The following is a 26,184-nucleotide window of genomic DNA, read 5'->3' as shown; positions in this document are numbered from 1 at the left end:
GGTGCTTCAGTAGATTACTCGTGATATTAACAGCAGCTGATAGTTTTTTTTCCCCAGGACATAGCTTACATATTGCTGTAATGTTCTTGTCTGCTTGTTTCAGAAAAGTGAAGAGACGGGAATATGTCCATTTCATAAAACAGCCACACGCTTCATCCGAGTCCGACATCTTCCGCTTTAGAATACGACTGTGCAGCAAACTGGCGCGAAATGACGCGCAGCTGCACTACAGCGATGTTAAAGCGGCAGAGTTTACTTCTTATTTTACAATGTAACGCAAGTACATTGTAAGTAACTGTAATTAAAATACCTAAAAATGAACAGTAATGAGTTACTCTACTTTTTCAGTGGAAAAGTAATTTAATTAGAGTAACACGTTACTTAGTAACGCATTACACCCAACACTGCCTGCAACTATCACAATGACACCATAGAGTTTTGGAAAATACCACATTGAGTTTAACTTTAGCAGCACTTTAACTCGTTATACTTTTTAATACAGCATTACTGACTTCACAGTGACACAAAAAGATTCATTTATAAACACTAGACTGATGCAATACAGACTGCAGCTCAGACAGCTGCTGGAGACAGATGTGTGTGTGTGTGTGTGTGTGAGTATTTCTTTATTTCACACAGACAGCTTCAGCATTTGTTCTGCTTTCTCTGCTTTTATTTGAATGTAACAGAAAAACACGACTAGAATTTACACAAACGTGTTTACACGCTGACTCTAATGTGTTTCTGCACATGCTTGTCCTCTGGTCATGTGATCATGTGGTTTGTAGGAACGCTCCTCTTCCTCAGAGGATCCACCTGTGCTTCCTCTCCTCTCTCCTCCACCTGTTACAGTGAGGGAACGTCCTCCATGATGGAGGAGCTGCTGGAAAGTGCTGAGAGCTTCCTCCAGAGTGAGACCTCTGTCACAGTTCAGAGGATCTACGGCAGCAGAGACCTTCATGGACACTAAAAGTCTCAAACACACAACAACAACATCACACTGACTCCACTCTGACATCACTGATCAATAATCAAAGAACACACAGATCAAACTGATTGATCAGCCATCAGAGGAGTCGGATCAATGGAGCTGCTTCTGTTCCTGATGTCCCCTGTTTGATCCTGGACCTGAACTCTGCCTGCAGAGGAGACACAAGACAGTCAGACACACACACACACACACACACACAAGTGACGGGTTTTCAAGGTGATAATTGCTCCACTAACAGTGAGACATGGATTCTTTTTTATTCATTGTTGTTGGATTTTTATTGTGCTGGCTTGTTTCTCCTGATGCGTGTGAGGCTGTGAGTCAGCTGAAGATTGTTTACTCCCGTGAGGAGCTGCTATAACTTAACGTCTCGTATGGTGGTAAAGACCTTACTTCATGTATACAGAGAGATTTTAACAGAACAAGTGACAAAAGGAAAAGAAAAAGAGGGAGACTCAGAGGGGTCAAATTGCATCTGAGGAGACAACAGGTTGGACTCCCCTGGCCTCAGTAGCTTCTTTCCTCTAGACGAAGGTTTCTAGTTCCAAAGAAAACAGTTTTGTCTCTGCTGCCGTCACTAAACACAATAAGAACTGTTTTATTTGATTCATCTTGATCTTATTTATATTGTTTTTTATTGCTTGTGTAATAATCAAATGTGTTTGTCAGGGTTTAATGGGTGGGTGTGTGTTTTGTGAGGGGATGCCAAATGTTATAAATAAAGTAAACTTGAACCCTTAGGTAAAATTTAGACTAACTGTAACCCTGACAATAAAACCACATTTGACTTAAAACTTGTTGGGCCAGACATTTTGTCCCCACAAGTATAGTGCCAATGTTCTGTCCTCACAAAGATGTGTAAACATGTACACACAAACCTTTGACTTTGAGCTGCACTCTCTTCCTTCTAACCACAGCTTGATTCCTCACCACGTAGCATGCATATTCTCCACTGTCTCTCTCTGTGGGGTATTCCAGGGTCAGACTGAGGTCTCCAGTTTTCAGCAGGTCTTCATTCATCTTCGTTCGGTCTCTGTAAACCTGGTGCTGTTCTTCAGGCTGGTCAGAGCCGTTCTCATACACGTGGACCAACATTACTGGTTCAGGCTCTTTGCATTCCCAAACCACTCTAACATCTTCAGGCAGGTTTTGTGTGGTTTTGAAGGGCAGCTGGACAGACTCCGCCCCCTCCTCCACCTCCACCTGACAGACTGAGAGGACAACAAACACAACATGAGCTGTACAAAGTGTGATTGGTGTTCACAGAGCAGCATCATGTGACTCTTGTTCTGCACTAAATGAAGCGATGGAGTGGCGCCTCCTTCAGGCAGAGAAACAGCTCATGGAGAGAAATAATTATTAGAGCAAAAACAAGAGTGGAGCTGCAAATAAGGCCGAGAGGAACGCTGCAGAAAACTGTTCATGTGTGAATTCATAACTTCATAGATTTCTTTGAGCACTAAAATCAGAGCTGCTTCTATTTCTAATATGACAGCTGTACATTAGAGCTGGAACACTTTAAATGTGAGCCATAAAAACATGATACTCTACAAGTGCATTCAGCTCTGACACTGTCACATCATGAAGGAGACGTGGAAATCACTTTGTTACACAAATCAAAGTCAAATCAATATATATACATACATACATACATATACACACACACATATATATATATATATATTTATTTTTTTTTTTTTATTTATTTATTTTTTTTTCTCCTTTAAGTCTGCATGTGTCCACAAATACAAGTGGGCTGAATCCTTCTCAACAGCAACTGAAATCACCTCGGTGATTAGGAACAGAGGATATTTAGATATTTATGGACACAGACATGAGCATGAAAATCCCGGACATAGTTTCCTGTCAGAGCTTTTCATGCTCATGTCTACAATCATGTGAGCTGAGGATGAAACATGAGAAGAAGGAATGACGTGTGAGTCAGAGTCCAGAAAGTCTGTCCTCAGTGGCAGCCAGGAAAACAAGACAAACAAAGGACCAAACCTCTCACTTTGAGCAGCAGTGATTTTGTTCTAAGGATGTTTCCACTCCTCCAAACTTCACATATGAAATCTTCGCTGTCCCAGTCTGTGGGGTGTTTCAGGGTCAGACTGAGGTCTCCAGTTCTCAGCAGGTCTTTGTTCATCTTCGTTCGGTCTCTGTAAACCTGGTGCTGTTCTTCAGGCTGGTCAGAGCCGTTCTTATACACATGGACCGTTCTGGATCTCCCATCCTTCCACTCCACTTTAGCGTCTTCAGGCAGGTTTTCTGTGGATTTGAAGGGCAGCTGGACACACTCCACCCCTGAATCCACCTCCACCTGACAGACTGACAGGACAACAAACACAACATTAGAAATTCTGATTAGATGAGAGATGATCCACTGTTATTCACTTTTATGAATACAGATGTGGAATAAAGCAGTTATTAACACAGAGCTGAGCTGCTCAAGAACATTCGTTCAGACAAAGAGAGAGGAGACATCTTACAGACATCACATGTACAAGGATCTACAGGAAGCTCCTTTCTTTCTTTGGACGCTAAACAGAATAAACTTCATACTGACTCTGCAGATGATGAAATGAAGCTCATGTGTAAGTTCAACAAGGAACATCTGTATTCACTCATCTGTCTGCTTTCCAGGTGTTTGGCTGCTCGTTATTTAACTTCCACTTTCCCATACTATCAAACTCAAAACTGGCATCATTATTCTAGTCCAATCATCTCACTGCCCACACTCTTCAGGCCAATCAGCCTCCTCTGTGTGACATAAATCTCACAGCTCATCTTTCGTTCTCCTTTGCAGACTCCTTTATGCAACCCACCTCCTCCCCATCCCAACCTCGGCTCAGTGCATCCATCCATGCCTTATCTTCACCACCATCAGTGTCTAGACTGCAGAGGTCCTGTTTCTATTCTATTATATTCTGTTATTCTATACTGATGTAACAGGCAATTGGTGTCTAACCACTGAATAGCATAACCAAATTTTATATATCAATACATCTGGAAATTGTCTGGACCACAGACCTCTGGATGAAAACTTTTCTTCTTTTTTACATTTACTCTTGTCTCAGGCTGATGTGCTGACTTATTATTATTACTTATTCTGACTATGAAGAAATGCACATGTACTGTAAGGAAGTTAGTTAAACTCTGAAATATGACACAGATGCTGACAGATTTACATTTTCTCAAATTAACTTCTCTCAGTAACTGTTGTGTAAAGTGGGAAAAATGTATGGAATAAATCAGTGATTAGAAACAGGCATTTACTGATTAATGGACATGACTGAACAGCCATCAAGCAGTAGCTGTTTAAGAGAGGCAGGTGGGTCATTACTCCACCTAAACCTGAACCTCTGTCTCCATGATCATATTCGCACTTTGGAAATTTGCCCTTAAAGTGTTCATTGCTTTACAACATCACCGCCTGCATTAAGTAACATGCAAGAAAACAGTCCACCTTAAAAGCTGCTGCTAGCTGCTGCTTTCACATGTTAATGAGTGAAAATAACAGGCAGCAGGTCAAAGGTCATCACAATGAGGAAGGCCTTTACTTCATTTCCATGAACTGTGTGTTTTCTCTCCTTTAACCTTTGACCTCCCCTGCTGAAGAGAACTTTTCTTCTTCTTCTATTTGATAGAAGAATCAAACAGTGATGTCACAATAATCCATCAGTCTGTTTTGGCCCTTCTCTTTTAAACTTACTGCACTACACTCTTTATGGAAACACATCATTTCCTGTGTGCATTTCAAAATAAAAGCACTCTAACATGTCAGTGGACACAAACACTTGATTTCTAAGGGTCCGCGTGGTCACAGTGACATAAATATCATCAGACGGGGAGTGTGAGGGGCTGTGCGGACATCCACTTTTCCCTTTTTTGTTACCGGGCAGATTTCAAGCGGATTTCAAAGAGGTCTAACACAGGGGTGGGCAATTCCAGGCCCCGAGGGCCGGTGTCCTGCAGGTTTTAGATCTCACCTTGGGTCAACACACCTGAATCACATGATTAGTTTGTTACCAGGCCTCTGGAGAACTTCGGGAGCTAATTTAGCCATTTAAATCAGCTGTGTTGGTTCAAGGACACATCTAAAACCTGCAGGGACACCGGCCCTCGAGAGTTGCCCACCCCTGGTCTAACAGGAAGGACTCCTCAGCCGTGGGTCTCTAGCTGTCTGTGTCCACAGCAGAGTAGAATCAATGCTTTAAAGAGGCTTTTATTGTGAAACACTGAACTTGTTTCAATGAGATTTACATTTCAGGGAGTTTTCCTAGAAAAAGACCGATTGATTCTGTTTATCTGGATGTAGCATTTTTTGGTGGGAGAAACGTTTCGTCACTCATCCTGTAGGTTTCCCCAACCTTATAAACAGGACATTTGCATAATGACTGAAACCAGCCCACTGAAGGAACAATGGGCTGGGAGGTCAGTTCCTTGATCATTAATATTCAAATTCTCATGACCATTGATCAAAGACCACTGATCAATGGCCATGAGTACCATTTGCAGAAAGTTGGTGAATGGCTGCAATCACAGCATTGTAAGATGGCAAAAAATGTACCCTCAGTCCTCAATTCAGAGATGGTCTTTCACTGAGATAGTCAGCCTGTTAGTTTCCTGCTGCCTCCATCACTCACACTGATTCACTCTCAATCACACTACGTGACCTTTGACCTGTATCTACAGCACTAACCTCTGACTTTCAGCTGCACTTGTCTCTTCAGCAGGATGATGTTTCCCTCCCTGCTGTAGACGGTGCAGGTGTAGGTCCTGTTGTCTCCATCTGTGGGGTATTTCAGGGTCAGACTGAGGTCTCCAGTTTTAAGCAGGTCTTCATTCATCTTCGTTCGGTTTTTGTAAGCCTGGTGCTGTTCTTCAGGTCGTTCAGAGCCATTCTGATGAACATAGATCATCCTGCTGCCTTTGTCCTTCCACTCCACTTTAGCGTCTTCAGGCAGGTGAAGTGTGGTGTTGAAGGGCAGCTGGACAGACTCCACCCCTGATTCCACCTCCACCTGGGGGACTGAGAGGACAACAAAGCACAACATGAGCTTGGATGGAGACATTTGTGTTGACTCTAACAGGCTGAATGCAGAGCAACAAACTATTTGAACTGATCAAACTTTATTAACACAGACAAAGATTTGTGCATCAGCTGCTGTTTGCTGCTATAGATATAATCCAGCTGATGTGGGAGAACTACATGTGACACTTTGATGCAGCCATGAATCTGATTTCTTTCCTTTTTCAAAGGTTGATGCATCAGTTAAAGTCCTTAAAAAGCTCAGAAATAAAGAGAAAGGTTGGTTAAAGCACAGAGAGGCACTGGCAGCACTTAAGACACAATTTGAATAATTTTTTTATACAGCGCCAAACCGCAACAACAGTCGCCTCAAAACGCTTTATATTGTAAGGTAGACCCTACAATAATACATACAGTGTGAACTCCAACAATCATATGACCCCCTATGAGCAAGCACTTTGGCGACAGTGGGAAGGAAAAACTCGCTTTTAACAGCAAGAAACCTCCAGCAGAACCAGGCTCAGGGAGGGGCGGCCGTCTGCTTCGACCGGTTGGGGTGAGAGATGGGAGACAGTATTAAAAGACATGCTGTGGAAGAGAGATGATTCAATGCAGAGAGGTCTATTAACAAATAGTGAGTTGCCCCTCTGTTGGTCTTCCTTGGTCTCTTGTGTTCTGGGGGCCTCTGGATGTCTGGAGTCTTGATCTCCTCCATACCTGCTTCATGCCCTGGAGGACGGGGCAGTGGCCCCCCACACCCTCTAGCAGATCATTACATGAAGGAACCTTTTAAAAACAAGTGCGCTCATGCTCACAGGTGTACACACGGGTGCTCACACACACAAACTACACCCTTTTTGGCTCCTACCTCAAAGCACACTGTGCGCTGTCGATCTTACGTGCTGCACAATAATATTTAATATTTAGTATTTACTGTTATATTCACATAGATCATCATGATGATGTTGTTTATTATATTGCTCTCTTTTTTTGCTTGTTTTCTCTTTTTTCTTTCTCAACGGGTGATCCAGGTGATTGATATATGTATTTTTTGTCTGTTTGTTTTGTTGGTTTTTGTTTTGCCCTTCATCACCGTTCATGTCTGTCCCGTGTGTAGCAAGTGAAAATAAAATAAAATAAAATAAACAATAAAAACAAAGGTCAATCAAATGGACCAATACGGCAAGGCTGGGATGGTCCATTTGGTAAAGTAAATCCGTTGGGCATCTTTCTTTGCCTTTAGACAATAATTCTGATGTCAAAAGAACCAAATGGGACAGGCTGAAGAAAAACAAAACAAAATAAAAAAACAAAAAAAGCAAATAGTGAGTGCGAAAGGTGACTGAAGAAGAAAAACTCAATGCATCATGGGAATCCCCCAGCAGCCTCCACCTATCGCAGCATAACTAAGGGAGGATTCAGGGTCACCTGGTCCAGCCCTAACTATATGCTTTAGCAAAAGGGAAAGTTTTAAGCCTAATCTTAAAAGTAGAGATAGTGTCTGTCTCCTGAATCCAAACTGGAAGCTGGTTCCACAGAAGAGGGGCCTGAAAACTGAAGGCTCTGCCTCCCATTCTACTTTTAAATACTCTAGGAACAACAAGTAGGCCTGCAGTGCGAGAGCGAAGATAAAGATAAGATAAAGAAGAACTTTATTGTCAAGGAAGGCACTTAGCACAGTAAATAACAAAGAAAATATAATAGTATTTACAATATGATAGTTGGAGCGCAAACAGTATAAGATAATATAACAGTATTTACAGTGTGGTAATTTAGTGCCAACATTAATGCCCAGTAAATGACTTTGTACATTAGCAGCAGACATGATATGGGGTAAAGGAGAGAGAGGGAGAGTTAGCTAATGGGGTGATATGGTACTATAAGGTCATTAACCCTTTCACGCATAGTGGTCACTTCAGTGGACAGCTATTCACAGGCTGTTTTCTTGTATTTGTGTCAATGTTGATGGTATATTTGCACATAAACAACTACATTGGACACTGATGTGTCACTCCATATTCAATTCATAAGTCAAAACATATGTTGTCCACCAAAGTGGACATGTAAATAACTCTTTGAGAAGTACATGGTTAAAAAAATGAAGTTCAAATCTTTTTTTGTGCCTAAAGAAGAATAAAAATACTTAAGAAAAAAAAATCTGATTGAGGTTGTCACAATTCATACATGAAGGGTTAAATACCTTTGTTCCTCTTTTGTTAAAACATAGAAAAATGCACCACAAAAAATACTGCAAAAGGAAAAGTTTGCCTTATATGCATATAGTGTATTATTGTTGAAGACAATAATACACTGCCTATTATACACAATAATACACAGTAAGACAGGCATGGAGAACAGCACTGACTGGGCTGTGAACAGATGACATACTTCAGTTCAACATATAAGACTTTAAGAATGCACAAGCATCTATCTAAAATCTATTTATTTAATTGATCATCTATGATATTATTATGCGCAATTATAATGTAATGTTCATCTCCCTTAAAAAAACAGGCAGCCTTAAAGTATGAAATATTCACATACAAACATATTTATCTATTGTGTCAGTGGCTGATAGTGCCTCATAGAACTCAGTGTGAGCTTGAAGCCATTTATAATGTTTAAGTTGTTTAACGTGTAGGTGCTCACAATAAACAGATTTGGAATGAAAGCCGGGAACTTCAGTAGCACAAAATTCTATTCTTTGTGCACATATGCATCAGGCATTTACCATTATTTCCCCCTAAGGTGTTGCCAAAGGTTCCAAGTTAATAGTTGAAAAAGCCGCAGCAATACACAAAAATATAAACCATATTCTACTTGGTGACAACTTCACTTTGAGCCTTTAATCAGAATGCCTTAAGTTCGCTAGTTAAGTACCTGGCTAACATTGCTGTTATGCCATAACTAACTGCTATAATAGCGCTGCGGTATTGCATCACACTCAGTGCATTTCAATAATTTATCCCGCGAGTTTGCTAGCTAGCAAAATAATAATTTTAAAATTAGAATATGTAAAGTACATATACTCTAAAATTATTTACTAGGGCTTACTCAAAGTCCCCCACTGTGAAAAGGTGAAAATTCTTTTTGCAGACTTTTCAGGTGGATTTGGTCGTTGTCTTATCCATAAGTCTGATCTCTGACTTTTGACCTGTATCTACAGCACTGACCTCTGACAATGAGCAGCACTTCTTTTTTCATCAGAATCTCCCCCCTGTTGTTGTAGACGGTGCAGGTGTAGGTGTCTGTGTCTGTGGGGGGTTTCAGGGTCAGACTGAGGTCTCCAGGTTCCAGTAAGTTTCTCTTCATCTTTGTTCGCCCTCTGTAAAAATTATGCTGTTCTTCAAGCTGGTCAGAGCCGTTCTGATACACGTGGACCTTCCTGTTGTTTTTGTTCTTCCACTCCACTTTAGCGTCTTTAGGCAGGTTAATTGTGGTTTTGCAGGGCAGCTGGACAGACTCCACCCCTGAATCCACCTCCACCTTATAATCTGAGAGGGCAACAAAGCAGAACATGAGCTGTAGTGAACGTTACTAATCATCATCTTCTGACACAGAAATGATTTCTGTCCTCAACCTCAATACGGCATTTTAAAAAAATGATCACAGTATTTTCTAACTAGAACACACTTTGGGTATTATGGTAATTCCACTGCTGTGGGTTTAATCATGTGTGTTTGATAGCCTCTAATTTTTTAACGTAAATGAACAGTCTTCTGCAACTTAATCACACAGTTACACAGGGTTCTATGCTGGGACCAATACTTTTTACTATATAGATACTTTCCTGAGGAAACATTATTTGAAAACACTGCACCTCCACCTTATAATCTGAGAGGGTTAGTGGACATGGACTGTGCTAATATAATATTAGCGGGTGACTTTAACTGTGTTTTATGCCCAAAAATGGATAAACTTTATACATTTCATAACAGAGCAAACAACATTATTTTTAGAAATAAATGTTAAAGAGGAGATAGACCCGAGAACTTTATGGGATAGTTATAAGGCTTACATTAGAGGGATGATTATTTCATACACAAGTCATAAAAGAAAACAACGATTAACAAGGCAGTTAGAGATCGAGAATAATATAAAAAAAGCTGGAGAAACAATATTATGTAACAAAATCAGCTGAAACATTAAGTGAGCTTAATATTGCCAGGACATCTTTGCGTAATTTGATAATGTGAAAGGCTGAAAGAGATGTTTGTGCCAGACAACGGCTTTTTGAATCAGCTAATAAGCCTAAACGCTTTCTGGCTTCTGGAATACTCCATCAAGTTCTTTTATCACAGCTATTGTGGATGTGCATGGTGAAAGACAAGTAGCAAACCGTCAGATTAATGAGTGCTTTAGAGAACTCTATACAAATTTATACCAGTCTGAGATGGACCTAACAAGGCTTAACTCAGGCTTTTTCTTAAACGACTTAGTATTCCCTCAGCTCTCTGAAGATCAGGTTAGTCTGCTGGAGTCACCCATAACATTGATGGAGGTGGATAAAGCTATATCTGCACTCCAGTCAGGGAAATGTCCTGGGGCAGATGGCTTCCCAGTAGATTTTTTTAATGTAATGAAAGTGAAGTTAAATAGTTTATTATTAAGGGTTTTTAATAAAGCATTCGAAGAATCGAAACTCCCAGAATCTATGTACCAGGCTAATATAACATTGATAGCTAAAAAAGATAAAAACCCGGAGTTATGCTCATCTTACAGGCCTATTAGCCTTCTTGGTGTTGATAATAAGATACTTTCACAGATACTGGCTCTTAGGCTAGAAAAAGTAATGTGCTCTATTGTGCATGCTGACCAGACAGGCTTTATTAAGGGGAAGAAGATTTGGGTTTGGGAAAAAGTTTTTGGGGTGGATCAAAATTATATACAAATCACCAATAGCATCTGTGTTAACTAACGGCTTGTTATCCTCCCCAATTACATTGAGCAGAGGTACAGCACAAGGTAGCCCATTGTCACCACTATTATTTGCTTTGGCCATTGAGCCTTTGGCCATGGTCATTAGACAAAATCCAAGTGTTCATGGAGTTAAAATTGGGGATAGACAACATAAAACTCTGCTCTATGCAGACGATATTCTTCTGACACTGACTGACCCTGCTAACTCTCTACCTGTTCTTACTAGGTGTACCAAGGACTTTGGTCTTATATCTGGATACAAGGTAAATGTTGATAAATCTGTTATAATGACTCTGTGTAGTGGAGGGGACATTGAACCTTTATATGTTAAACCTTTTCACTGGGCACCATCAGGTTTTGTATATTTGGAAGTTAAAGTTACACCAAATGTTGGTCACTTATACAGAGAAAATATTAATGGAATGGTTCAAGATCTTCGAGAGATGCTGAGAAGATGGAAGTCACTTCCGATATCATTTTTGGGAAGAATAAATCTCATTAAGATGGTAATCTTACCGAAAATATTATATCCCACAGGCATGTTGTTTGCAATTTTGAAATCAGAAGATATTAAAGCAATTAACAAGGCTATGGTGGATTTCATTTGGGCAGGAAGAAAACCCAAAATTAAATTGGACACACAATTAGCTTGCCATCACCAATGTGAATGTGTGTGTGAATGGGTGGATGACTGTAGTGTAAAGCGCTTTGGGGTCCATAGGGACTAAGTAAAGCGCTATACAAATGCAGGCCATTTACCATTTTACAGTTACCGAAAGATCTGGGCGGATGGGGAGTGCCAAATATAGAAAATTATGTTCTCTCAATACAAGCGAGGATTCTTTCTTCCTGGATACATGAACGTTCTGATCTGCCAAGGCTAAATATTGAGGAAGTATTACGTAAACCATCCTCACCTGTTAACTTTGTAGGGAAACATCTAAATGACTTGCCTCAGGTAATAAAGCATAACCCACTGATATATAATGCTATGTGGACGTGGGGAAAACTGAAAAAAAACTTTTTAACAGCAGCCTTCGGTTTAATATTTTGTCAACGCTTATAAATAATCCAGACCTTCTGCTGCAAAACATAGGGTCGAGCTTTGTGGGATGGCATAAAGTAGGTGTAAAGAGATTTTATGACCTCTTTAAACATGGTGAGTTTAAATCATTTGAATCCTTGAAGTCCCACTATTCTATGTCAAAGACTGAGTTTTATAAGTATTTGCAATTGAGAAATTATGTGTTAAAAAATGCTAAATCATTACAAATCTCAACTGCCTCTTTTCGGTTGGAGAAATTCTTTCTAGATAATAGGGAGCATAAACATTTTGTATCAAAGTTTTATTCAGAGATTTATGCCCTAATTGTGGACAAATTGGCATGGTCGAGAAAATCTTGGGGGACGTTGCTTAAATGTGAAATAGATATACAGGCATGGGACAAAATCCTGCTCCTTCCATCTAAAATCTCTGTTTGTAACCGATTTAAAGAACTGCAGTACAACATTTTGCACAATGTGTATACTTCTCTGTATATTTATAGTACTAATATTGGCGCAGACCTCTTTCCAAAATGACTGAATAATAGCACATTCCCACAAGCAATCTAGTGCCCACTCTGGCCTTACACTTGAGACAATTTGGAGATGTTCCCATATTATCCTTACAGCCATTGGTCATCAGATGAGAGAAAACCCATTAATGTGTTTATTGGGATATATTCCTGTCTCACTGGTACAACATGAGCATGTAATTCAGTCGCTGTTAATGTTGGCCAGGAAAAGCATTATGCTGAGATTGGTGGGGGCTGAGCCTCCCTCCATTTCTCTATGGAAGTCGCTCATCATTGATGTTATGACTCTGATCAGGTTGGGACATTATATTGATGGGAGCTCCCGAATTTTTGTGGACAAATGGAAGAAACCACTGGAAGCACTGGGAATAACCTGTAAACTGGATTCCAATGGACAGCATTTATGGACATAAATTATCACAAGTTCTCTGTGGACTCTGGAGAATGTGTAATATTCTAGCGCTGTGCAGTGTTACTGTTTTGGATGTGAACCAGTCTTGTATTTGTTGGGGGAAAAAAGTTAAATAAAAGTCTTAAAAAAAAGAAAACACTGCATACTTTTTCATTGCTATGCAGACGATACAAAGATTTTTTTTCATGTATAATGAAAGATGACAATTAAACTGTAGCCACGCCTTAATGACATAGGCCTAAATGAACTTTAATTTCCTTGAATTAAAATTTATATAAAACGAAGGTTAATGTGCCCTAAAAATCTAAAAAACAAAACAAAACATGGTGTCTCAATAGATAGTAACGTTGAATGCATTACCTTGGCCTCCAGTAACACTGTGAAGAACCTTGGAGTCGTCTTTTTAACCAGGATATGACCTTTCTGACACATTTTTGCTGCTCATAAAAGATCATCTGATTGTTGGGGTTTCCTCCAAATTATTGTACGGTTTTAAGTACAATAAAGCATTCTGAGGTCGGCCAGAGGCTGACTTTATCCCTTATGACGTACCTACTTTTCAAAATAAACATTTACTCAGTTGTAGAGTGTCACAGAGAAATGGCACATTCTTGAAAAATACTTTGACTTGGATAGTTCGCTATAGAATATTTTTCTCAGTATTACTGTTGACTCTTTGCCTTATAATACAAAAAAACAAAAACAATATTAATGCCACTGTTTTGATCTGGGACTACATAAAAGTGAATTGAAGTTCATATTTTTGAACTTTCAATGTAAACCTTGTCACCAAATAAAACATAACAAAAGTTGTGTGTATGAGGTGATGTTAACAAAAGTTAAGTTTTGAAAATGTAAAATAAATGGATAAAACTTTACAGGCAGTTTGACAATTCAGACATTTCTGAATTGTTTTCTGAGTTGTTACTTGCTAAGACCCCGGTTTGAATTATGAGCATGGCCTTCATTTTTTTGTTAGATTCAATTTAATATTTGAAATTATTCTTTAGATTTATTTAAATTCTTACACATTTTAAAAGTCTTCAGCAACTTGTAATTTCTCTATATTGTTTATTTCAGAGGCCAGACTTATCTAGTTTCTCTTCTTTTAAGTGCTCTGCTGTCTTTATGAAGGTGTTTCAAAGTTGTTCTTTGGAGAATGTTTTTCAAGCTAAATTAAAGCATTAGACCAGTGTTAACTTACCTCTGCCAGTCCTTGATATTTATTATTGAGTGATTTGTATATATTGTGCTTTTTCTTAAATCTGTAAATCTGTAACATATTGTTTGGTTAAAAGTCTAGTTAATAGTCTGTTACTGTTACTGGATTGGGGCAACTGTAACCCACATAATTTCCTTAGGGATTAATAAAGTATGCTGATTCTGATTGAGCTTGATAGATGTGCGTGGGTGTGTAACTCTTATCAGCTTTTTTGAGCTATGTTTCATGGGGGCTGGCCTGGGTCTTTGGAAAATGGAACAACAAACAACTTGTTTTTAATTGTGTCATTCTGGGTTTTTTTTTTTTATTTTGGTTTTTTTGTCTTTCATGTAGTACATGTTTTATATATGAAAGTTTTTTTTGTTAAAAGGTGTGTCAGCACGTTCTGTCAGGTCATTTCACCAAGTAGAAATTTCTACTTGGTATATTTTGTATATATTTTTAAGTTACACTTAAGTTAGAGATGTACAGAGCATGGAAGGAAAGCTAAACAAAAATACAGGGGTTCACAGTCGTCAGTTTACTGCATTTTAAAACAATGCAATCCATGCATTATTAGTAAAATTACTGTTAAGACATTTATTTAATACATTTTAGCAAATTGTGTTATTAAGGTTTTTATTTATTTATTCATCTTCAGGATTCAGACGATTCTTCCCCCCATGCTGCAGAACTGGATGTGCTGTCTACACTGGCTTACTCTCGCCCACCCCTGTTGTTTGTCATGTGCTTCTATGGTGTAAAAAGATTCATGTGCTTTTGTGCTGAGGTGTTTTTTTCTGTTCTCAAACTGTTCTCCCATCAGGAGCTCAGTGTGGGTGGAGCTTATTTCTCCCCCTCTTACCTCATGTTGTTTATTTTCGCTGTTTTCCTTTTCAGCCTACCTCTCTGACCTGTCTCCCCAATGTGATGTTGTGTAAGTATGTTTGGTCGGACGGTTCCTTTGTGAGTGCGCATGCGCCAACCAGCATGCTGCCTGCTGTAACCCATAATTTCCTTCGGGATCAATAAAGTATTTCTGATTCTGATCATAACTAAATACATACATACTGGAGGTTGGGCTCTTATTTGGGGGACATGTACCAGTTGTTGGATTTGGAGTGGGTTTTTGAAACAGAGTATAAAAATAAATCACAATAGTATTATACTGTACTAAGATTACATGGCAGACAACTTGAGTAAGCAGGCAGAACTGTGATTTTTACTCCTATGACTTTTACTTTATTGGGGAAAAAATTGCCATACCATGCTTTCATGTTCATGAAACATTATTTATCAATAACCGTAGAATGCAAACATCATATTTTGCTTTCTGCTTGTCCAGTGTGCATAACCCCTGTTGTTATATTTATAGAACTCATGAATGAACTTTAATTAGCACTGCTCTCCCTAGTGGATGCACACGAGAATACCACTGGTTTTCATAAATGCTGTTAACATTCATGTTAACATTGTTCACATAACAAGTGGAGGATGTCATTAGAGTCAGGTCAGCCAGAAATCAGTCAGGAATCCACCAGTTATCTGTGATGGTCCTGTCAAGAATGAGGCAGCCATTGAAAGCTGCTGTATCTGTATCTGCAGCATTACTATGATGACAACCACACACTCTGGGTAGTACTGGATTGCAATGTAAAACCAGTCGATCCGATTAATGGAGAAGTAACTAATGGAAAAGAGGCTAGTCTCAGTCAGATTGTGTCTCAGTTTGTTCCTGATGTGTTCCTGACTCGTTCTTTGGTAACTAGTCTGCAGCGTCCTGTAAAGTGCTGCAGACATGTTGGATGAAGAGCAGAAGAACAGACAGACTGAGCCTCCACAGTCGGCCATGTCTCACACACATCAGCACAGAAACCATGAAGATCTCATGTGTCTGCTCTGAACATCTGAAGCTCTCCACCACATGACTGAGCACAACTCAAGGAGGAACATTTACTGAAGCTGCTGCAACATTTACTGTCAGCACGTTTCCATGTCAGCTGCTGTTTACCACCACAGAAGAAGAACAGCTTGTCCACATGCAGCCTCTGTGTCAGATCAATGCAGTGAAGCACACACTGTTTAGTAAAGTCATGTTGTGGAGCTGTTTCACTGATCAATGACTGAGTCTGAAGGAGGTTTTCTGACTTCTGGAACAAACCTGGAAGTTTCTCTTCAGCTCTCTGTATCAGCTGTTTGTAACTCTCAACTCTTTCAGCTTCTGGAACAAGTTTGTGTGAGCCACAGTCAAGGAGCCACCAGAGGACACCTGCTAACCATCGGCATTATGGGTAGTGTAGTAGGAGACACTCACCTGGCATGAAATAGTGCCGGAAATAAAAAAGAAGACCTCCAGAAACCACAAGAAGAACCAGGAGAACCAGGAGAGCTGTGGCCCAGGATGGAAACTGTTCTGTATAGAAACATAAAGAAAATAGCAACATGACCTTTGACCTACAGCTACATTCCTGATCTCTAACGCTATCCTCTAATCATATAAAAATATTCTCTGGCTCCTTTTGTTTTGAATGGCAGCTAAACTGTACTCTATGAACCATTGCTATGGTTACCAATAATTGAGAGATCATAATAAATGTTTTGGGGGTCAAATCATTAAAATCTCTGGTTAGAATAAGAAACGCTGATTATGACACATTTCTTAAAACAAAACAAAACACACACAAAAAAAAAAAACAAACCCTTAACAGTTTCATGTAACTGCTGACCAATGGAAAAAGTAAATAAGAAATTAGAAATATATTCACAGACATGTGTGTGAATACTAAGGTGTTCTAACTTTCTTATAAAGCAGCAAACTATTTCTCCAGGCTAAATGATGATCTTCTAATTTTGTGATATGCCATTTCCTCTTCAGCTTATGAGTTATCTGCTTTAAGCTATGTGTTTGAGAATTATACAATAACAAAGCTTCAACTCAGTTCTTATGAGGGTAACACCAGGATCCTGTTTTCGCTTCTCAACAAACGTCTTCAACGCCCTGAGGTTTACCCAGCACACTTCTATTCATCTGAAACCTTAACTCATTGATGCTGTTCTTCACCACGTACAGTAATAACATTCTCCAGCAACTCAGTTCGAATGTTGTGTCTACCCCCTCTTCAGAACCTTTTCTCCATTTTGAACCTTTTCCCACCTTTCATGTTCTTAATATATCTGACATTTCTCAGTTCATATATAAATCAAAGCCGGCCACATCTCATCTTGATCCTCTGCCTACAGCACTTGTGAAATATTGGCTCTCTTCCTTACTTCCACTCATCTCTGCCATCATTCACTCTTCACTTGCCAGAAGAGGAGAACAACAATCATCTCAAGGCGCTTAATATTAAAAAGTAAAGACCCTCCAGCAGAATCAGGCTCTCAGAGTGGTGTAAAAATAGGTGAGCGAAGAATAAACACCAAAGAAAAACCAACTCAATCTCTCCACCTACCCAATCATTTTTGTCTTTGCTTTTTTTTGCCTTACATTTGATAAACTATCCCCTTCAGTTTGACCCCTGACCTTTGTCCATAGCGCTGACATTTGACCTGTAAGTACAGCAAGTATTTGGGTTTGTGTCTGACCTTTGACCTGCAGCTGTATATCTATCAGTCTCCTTTCTTCTCTTCCATCACTGATGGAGCAGGTGTAGTTGCCGCTGTCAGTCAGTTGTGGTTTTCTCAGAGTGAGGCTGAAGTTTCCAGTGTTCAGAGCATCAGGCCTCATCGATGTGCGCCCGCTGTAACGCTGGTTTTGCTCTCCAAGATCATCTCCTTCTTTTCGTCGTAGGTGGACAGATTTGTTATAAAGATCTTCGTGAGTCCACATCACGGTGGAGTCATTCTCAGGTATTAAACCTGAGAACTCACAGGGCAGCAGGACAGACTCTGCCCCCTTACTCACCTCCACCACCACAGCCAGGGCATGCTGGGAAACTGAGGACAGGAACAGAAACACAAATGAACTGCATGCTGTGCAGGAAGCAGAGAGACCAGCATGAGCAAGACCTCACAAGGCTTGAAGAAGTCTGTAGGATGTATTCCACCAAAGCAAAACATGGTCTGTTATTCATTTCAGGGGTCTGGAGAGTAAAATCATTTGGTGTATTTAATTATAAATGATTTTTGCTAAGTCCACAGTTAATGTTGGAATATACACCTCTTCCTGGTCTTTATTTTACAGTCCTGATCCAAAGTTTAAGACCACTTCAAAAATGGCAAAAAATCGTATTTTGCATGTTTGGATCTTAACAAGGTTCCAAGTAGAGCTTCAACATGCAACAAGAAGAAATGGGAATGAGACAAAACATTTTTGGAGCATTTAATTTATTGAAAACAACGCTTAAAGTGAAACAGGCTGTTTAACAGCTGATCAATAGTTTAGGCCCACATGCCTTTAAGAGGCCAAATCTGTGCAAAAATGTGGATTCGCTGTCATTCTCTGTCCGGTAATCACACTGTCATGATGCTCTGATGGCAAAGGCAAAAAAACGTTTCCCTTTTTCAAATGTGGTCAGTTTGTTGAACTGCATAAGAAGTGAGAAAATAATTTAGGGCAAGAAATCATCCCAGGCTACTCATGATTGGCAAAGGCAGGTCATGTGGAGAGGAGAGAAGTACACCCAAGCGCAGATAAACAGATCAAAAAAACTGCACAAAAAAGCTACTAAAACAACAAGGAAGGGGAGCTGAGAAAAACTAACTAAAACCTAAACAGGGGAAAGCTAAACACGAGAAAACCACAATAGAGGAAACTGGAGCAACCTGGGGACTGAAACCATGAGGAATCAAATAATGGCCGATGAGCAGACAACCCAACGAGGAACAAAGGAAACATCCATAATATATACACAGAGGGTTACGAGGTGTGGTGGAAGATTTCTTTTCTGATGTATTAATCACATATTTTAATCATATCACTTTAGTAAAGCAAGATCACTCCTGTCACCACTTGTATGTATGCATGTATAATGTTATCACAAGTGGGTCCCATGTTTATTGCACTTTCACAGAGGGCCCATTGTAAAGTTCAAGACATCCATCCATAGAGTGGGAGGGGGGCAAGGATGAGCTGGACTGAAGGCACATGGATATATGATGTGCTGTGGAATGTTCTTTCTTTGAGAGTGTTTGGGAAGGTATAAAAGAGTTTCAGGCGGTGTCAATATTCAGACAACCATTTTGGTGTTTGACCTGAATGTTTACTCCACTGCTGTGTTTTTCTTTTTTAGTAAACCTCACTTCAAAAGAGATGCTCATCTGGTGGCTGCAGTTTTATTTAAGATTTTCCACAACAGAGGGAATACACAACAGGAGGGAGACATAGCTGAACATAATCTGACATGATGAACCAAAGGAAGCAAAACTCAAAACACTGAACATGGGATGCAAGACTGTCTAAATAAAACAGGAACAAGAGGCATTTACAAAGACACAGACTTCGCACTGTGACGTGGAGACATGACTGACTAGGGAAACAGATGCAACATGAGAATAACTAAACGTGGGACAGAAAACTAGGAACTATAAATATAACACAAGCAGAAATCAATAAAGAGAACCAAACCTATACTAGAGACATGAAACACTTAACAGCACAGGAACAAAACCTAAGAAGGAGGAATTACCAAAATATATCCAGAAACGAATGAAACGAAGCATATTAGTAATCAAAAAACACAAACATGGAGTCACCAGACTCCGGACCTTGGCAAAAACACTAATTATGTAGATTAGGACTGTCACAATATCAGATTACCTCATGACCAAATTATCATGATCTCAAGAATTCCTGACAATCTTCTTATCTCAATGTCTGTGCAGATTTCAGAAACAGAAAGAAAATATTAGTCAAATTAAATGTTAAATTTCTTTTCAGCCTCTCGCTCTTTCTCAAGTGGATAAACCTGTTTCTGTTTTCTACTGTACTCATGATCTTTCCCCAACACACACACACGCACACGCACGCACGCACGCACGCACGCACGCACGCGCGCGCACACACACACACACACACACACACACACACGTCCCCCTCTTCCCCTCTACTTGACTGACTGTGATGCATCTGCACAAAAAAAACTTTGTAGAATTGCTTAAAACGAAATAATTTAACCAATAAACAGTTAACAGACTAATCCAGTAACTGACTCTTACTCAGGTATCCATGAAACATATTTCCATGGCTGCTGTAAACCTTTCCTGCCTGAAATAGGCAGTTTACTCACTTCAAGACTTTTAAATATATTCAGAGTTTCTTACCGAGGAGCAGGAACGGCAGCAAGTTTTTCATCATCCTTCAAAGAAGAACGGCCAGCACAGAGTCATGATCACTCCGCTCATAACTGAGTGAATCCACATCTCAAAACTCTGCCATTCCTGCCTCACTGCTAACGAACAGAGAGGATTTCCTGCTGGGCTGTGATCCAGTAAACTGGTTCAACATGCTCAGAGCTTGAAGTTGATAAACCCTCCAGGGCGTGGGCTGCGTGATTCACCGTGGTAAGAGCAGAGCCTCCATTTGGTTTGAGTTTATTGAAAGAACCACATAAGTTTGAAATAATGCCACATATTTGAACTGGATCAATAACAGATAAGAAAGGTTATCAGAACACCATCAGCATCTGAATCCCAACATTAAGGTGGATGTGAAAGAAACCCTGCTTGTCTCCAGGTGCAGCTGAGTTTGAGAGAAGTGCTCAGGGACCGTCTACAAAGTGCAACACCACAAAAACATGTTGCTGCTTCACTGATATACAGTGGTGTTTCTCCCAGATCACTTTATACTGCAGGGCCATCTGGTCCTATCAATCATTCTGCCATAATAAATAAAAATGTGAATTTTTAAACTGTCTTGATGCATGCTCAAACAAACAAGCTTGATTATTTGTCATATACAGTATCATACAGAGAACGATGTGTAGTGAAATGTTCTTGTGTGTGTGCTGCAGACAAAGCCACGCCATTCCAGGGTTTTTTGGTTAGCATGAGGGGTGAAGCCAGGATCCTTACTGGATACTGGGTGGGAATCAAACTTGCAACTCCTGCTCCAAAGATGTGTAGTCTTACCACTGCACTACCCAGCTACTCAGTCATTGAGGTAAGGTTCATCTGGAGATAGACTGAAACCAATCAAAAGGAAACATTTGAAAGAATCCAAACTAAAGTGAAAGAAGAAAATCCTCTGAGGAAACTCACTGAAACTGAAGTGAATCCAAAGAAAAAGTCCAAATGAAATCCAAATAAAAGTCAGTAGAAAATACAAAGTAGAATAGTGTGCTTTGGATGGCTGCTTTGGGACTTTGTTTAAAGAGGTTCAGTGTGGACTTGAACTCACTGATCCTCCAAACATCAAATGAGTGAACATCAGGAACACATCTGCACTCTGGCTCCATTTATGTGAGAAACAGTCTGAAGGTGTTTGTGCTCCTTCACAGCTCCATCTCAGGAGCTTCATCCACCTCAAACAGCAGGAACAACACTTGGTGAGGACACCAGCCACAGACTGAACGACTTGAACGACTATAGACCATTTGCACTCACTCCAATCATTGAGAAGTTCTTTGAGAGAGTGGTGCTGACCTACATCCAGAGCAACATCACAGACACTCTGGACCCCCTGCAGTATGCCTACAAGCCCAATAGGTCCACGTCAGACACCATCGCTGCTGCCCTTCACTATTCACGCTCCCACTCGGAAAACAAAGACAAAGAAAACAATACTGTCATCCCACACAAACTCACTCACAAGCTGGCAACACTCGGCCTGCACCCCACCCTATGTGACTGGCTACAGGACTTTTTGACTGGCAGGCCTCAGTCTGTCAGGATCGGCAACAGGACTTCAGTCAGCATTATTACAAACACTGGTGTCCAACAAGGTTGCATCCTCAGCCCCATCCTCTACACCCTGTGCACCCACAACTGTTTCACCTCCAACAAGGACAACATCATTTTGAAGTCCGCAGACGACACTGCAGTGATTGGTCGCATCACTGGAGGAGACGAAGCGGCTTATAGAAGAGAGGTGGCCGGTCTGGTGTGATGGTGTGAGGACAACAACCTCACCCTCAACACTGACAAGACAAAGGAGATGATAGTGGGCATGAGGAAGAAGAGGAGGCCTCACCCACCGCTGTCTATCCAGGGCCTTGAAGTGGAGAGGGTGAGCAGCTTTAGATACCTGGGCGTCTACATCACTAAGGACCTCACCCTCGAGACGAAGGTTTAGAAGCGTGAAATCCAGAACATCCAGACTCACTAACTCCTTCTTCCCCACTACCATCAGACTCTTGAACAGCTGACCCATTTTGAACAGTAATAATAATTTTTTTTGCACCTCAGGTCATCTTACATATTAAGCTATAGGTCTTTTGCACACATCCGTTTCAAATCTCCATATTTTGTCTCCTTTTCTGTCTTCAGCTATTTATTTGTACTATTTGTATTTATATGTTCTATTTCTATTGTATATATTAATCGGCATCTGTGGGCGGACAGCAAAGAAAGAATTTCATTGCACAAAGAAGTGCCTTTTCTCTTGTGACACATGACAATAAACACTTTGAATCTTGAATCTTGAAGCACGGAGACATCTTTGTGCTCGATATCACAAACACTTTAAAAATGATATTGCCTTTAAATAATAATGATTAAAATTTGAACATAAAATAGAGTTTTTATTCTTAAAAAATAACACAGAAACATAAAAGGTTGTTTGACCAACTTCACCTTTAAGTGAGTAACCTTAGCCAACATTATTTTGTACATTAGGCTAAAACAGTGTGACCATTGAACATTTTAGTGCAAAAAATAACAAACCCATCGGACTCACAATACTTCTTCTGAGATTATTGTAGCTCCTATGTGTGTATCAGCGTAATTGGTATACCAGGACATCTAGCATTGTCAAAAGTTCCCCTTTGCTTGGAATGCAAAGTGTCATTAAATGCGTTTTCTTTTACGTGTTATATTTTTCAAATGAATTAATCATAATTACCACCTTAAATTCCCACTCCTAATTATATTATATTATAATATATTATATTAGAAGCTGAATCACAGAGACAGAAATAGAGGACAGAGATGTAAATGGCCTGTATTTGTATAGCGCTTTTCTAGTCCCTAAGGACCCCAAAGTTGTAAGAAGTGAAAAGATGTTTGTGGAACTTGATTCCAGCTGTCGGTCGGAGTTCTCCTTGTCGTGTTGGCTGTTCGGAGAGAATATTCCATTAGTGGCACGACTGACGAGGAGGACCTTTGCTTCATGTTTGCCGTGAACTCATCAGAACAGCAAGCTGATAACATCCATTAAACAATAATCAGAGGAAGGAGGAAAAAATACATTTTTCAAACAGTTATTACCTTTCATGTGTTGTGAAAATTAATAACTGTTATTTGTCCACTGCCATTGTAGCTGCAGCTTCACTCACTGTGATCACCAGCTCCTCTATAAAGCTTGTTCAGGTCCAGGATATGAGTGGCCGTATCGATCCATGGATCAATAGTACTGACAGCAGTGTTGGTATTGGTTGAATATCAGCATGATATGAGTGTCTCTTATACACTGATTTGTTCTACATTAGTTGATCAGAAGGTTTTTATTTTCATTCGCCATATTTTTACATAATCTTCAGCTTTACAGCAGGAATAGGTTCCTAATAAAGTGAACACTGAGCATAGACCGTGTAATCCTCAAAATGTTGAAGCCAAAACTGCACCCTGAATTAACTTTGAGGGACACCAGGTGAGGAACCTGCAGCTTTACTGACACCCAGTGGACGCAGCAGGAAACTGCAGCAGCTCAGACAGTAATTCAAGTGTTTATGCAGTAATTCATTAAAAACTCTGAAATTCAAATAAATGAAAGTCTTTTTCATGTCACTCGCTCAGCGTCTCTCCTCTTATCACCGCTGATCAGACACATTTATTCATTTGAAGATGCAGTTAGCGGCTGACACGCTGATGATGCTCAGTAGACCTGATCTTTGTATCTGGATTTATTTGACAGGGACAGTGTTCATGTTCATGGACATCAGGATAATGAGCTAAACTGCTCATTTCCATGTGTAGTCCCTGGGCAGGTCACATGACTCAGTCCAACATACAAAGACACACAGACACACAAGAAAAGCCAGAGAAACAAAGACAAATCCAAACAATCCATCATACTGAGTCAAAGTGATCACAGGTCTGCTTTGTTGGAGATGAGCTGTTAGAGCCAATCTATAGAGAAATATTTTTGATGCTGTTTCAGTTATTATGTTACATGTTTGATTTTGTATAATATGTTGTTAGAGAATAAATGTTGCGCGTTTAATTTGTGTCGGGTAAGAAAACATTACAGCGCATGTGTGGTAGCAGGTTAGAGTGAGCCAGGACGGCAATGGAAATGTGCGCTGTAGCAGCAAATAGTTTTTGACCATGACATCTTTTGTTTGTATGTACGAATCAGACATAAATCTGAACAGCTCACATTAAGAAGTGGAAGAATTATTTTTCAAAGCTTGGGACAGAAATTCGCAACTACATAAAAGTCAAAAACTTGCGAGTAACGGAGGAATGTTTTCCGCGGTGGAGCCACCGACTGAGTCATAGAAAAGCAGAAGGACGCCTACACACAACAACACGGCGAACAGCTAAGTAAAAAGTGTTTTGTCAGATGCATCTTACCTGTGGAAGTAGCATAAAGGAGTTTGTGCAGTACACCACCCGACAGCTGTGCCGAAGAAAATCATTACGGCTTAGTGGTGTTATATAATTACAATGGCGGATGACATTAATGACAGTGTGGGTGTAGTTACGTGTGATGACAGCCAGAGGGCGATGACACCCAAAGGTCTGGAGTTCAAACTGCATCAGCTCACAAAGGTGAGAAGAGGCAAATTAGGACAAGTGACACAGGAAGATGAAACTGAGCGACTTTTGATCCGTGAAATTCTGCCGGCTGTAAATGATGTGAGAGAGGCACTGAAAGCTTACAAGAAGTTGTATGAAGAGTTTCAAGAATGCAATTATGCAGTGTTGCTGTGTATTAAAGATGAGGAGGAAAAGGAGGCTCACCAACAACTTTGGTTTCAGCCAATGTCAGAACGATGTTTGCAGTTCATTAACCCTTTAAGACCTACCATAGAACCAAGTCTGCCAGAGCTTATATTATATTTTTACATGCTGTAGTGCCATTTTTGGGAGCATTTCAAGTTGATATACATCAATACAACCATTATAGCCCAAATTTTAATAATATGTATGCATTAAGTGCATAGTAATTACATAAATTGCAAAAAAGTTCAATAAACTACAAAATAATTGAAAATCGTATTTGTTTTTTTAACATATATTTCTAGTTAGAGACATTTAAGAGGTTTATCCGTCAAAACTGTAAATACAAAAAAGTTGCACAAAATAGTTTCCCACCACAGGAAATTTATTTTAAGTGTCTTCATAGTTTTATTTTTGAAATACACCAATTTCTATACACTGCAGGAAAAACGAAAATAAATATTATAGTGCAAATTTGCAAAAAAGCAGCATATGCATCAAAATAAACTATTTCCAGCAGTGCAATATGAGTCCTAAGCATCCCAGAAACGACACAGAAAGTCATAAAGTCAAACATAACTTTTAAAAACACCAGTATAAGCTCATGAGGCCTTGGTGGTAAAAACCTACATTTCCGCGAAAATGACGTCACTTCCGGTTTCGGGCAGGTCATGGCGGACATGCGATAGTTCGTGCTGATGGACGTAGGAAGTGTTATGAACAGCTGATCGGATCGGCAAAGTGTGTTTCTGGAATATTATGTTTTTGTTGCTGCAAGCGCTTTTTATGCAGTTTTTGCAAAGCTATATGTGGAAGAAAACTGTGACCGAGGACAAGCTGATGGCATAAGATGTAAGTACAACTCCTCCGGTTTCATATGCAAAAAAAATTAATGCGCTAGCTTACGTGGTTGCAGTGCTACTGGGATTTAAAAATAGTTACGCAAAACGGAGCGTGCCCGCTCTGACCGGTTTTAAAGGGTTAAAGTATTATTTCATTGCTGTGGAAAGT

General features: G+C 39.9%; 1 protein-coding gene across 2 annotated transcripts; it reads right to left on the bottom strand.

The window, feature by feature from the left end:
- Positions 1 to 377: 377 nt before the first annotated feature.
- On the bottom strand, positions 378 to 24,893 carry LOC146389577 (uncharacterized). 2 transcript variants are annotated; one of them, XM_084910768.1, is made up of 8 exons: positions 20,395 to 22,759; positions 17,719 to 18,069; positions 16,448 to 16,546; positions 9,197 to 9,517; positions 5,694 to 6,023; positions 2,996 to 3,319; positions 1,870 to 2,202; positions 378 to 1,139 (listed from the first exon to the last, which is right to left on the bottom strand). In XM_084910768.1, exons 1-8 carry the CDS (start codon positions 20,426 to 20,428, stop codon positions 1,048 to 1,050), a joined length of 1,884 nt encoding a protein of 627 aa, XP_084766894.1. In that variant the 5' UTR covers positions 20,429 to 22,759; the 3' UTR covers positions 378 to 1,047. The 2 variants fall into 2 exon arrangements, with proteins under 2 accessions (XP_084766894.1, XP_084766903.1); XM_084910777.1 differs by lacking the exon at positions 20,395 to 22,759 and adding an exon at positions 24,805 to 24,893 and having other exon boundaries at positions 381 to 1,139.
- Positions 24,894 to 26,184: the final 1,291 nt, after the last annotated feature.

This window comes from Perissodus microlepis, chromosome 3 (assembly GCF_051167445.1).
Source record: "Perissodus microlepis isolate ML-2025 ecotype Zambia chromosome 3, ASM5116744v1, whole genome shotgun sequence".
Taxonomy (NCBI): domain Eukaryota; kingdom Metazoa; phylum Chordata; class Actinopteri; order Cichliformes; family Cichlidae; genus Perissodus; species Perissodus microlepis.
Note: the sequence above shows the minus strand (reverse complement) of the source record. Positions and strands in the feature narration are given on the sequence as shown.

Bases quoted from the DNA above. Each gene is read 5' to 3' on its own strand.
- LOC146389577 (XM_084910768.1), bottom strand. From the start codon at position 20,428: ATGATGAAAAACTTGCTGCCGTTCCTGCTCCTCG. The intron at 16,547-17,718 runs GTCAGACACAAA...GTTTCTATACAG, and splicing joins TATACAGCTGCAGGTCAAAG to AACAGTTTCCATCCTGGGCC. The intron at 9,518-16,447 runs GTGAGTGTCTCC...TTGCCCTCTCAG, and splicing joins CCGGCACTATTTCATGCCAG to ATTATAAGGTGGAGGTGGAT.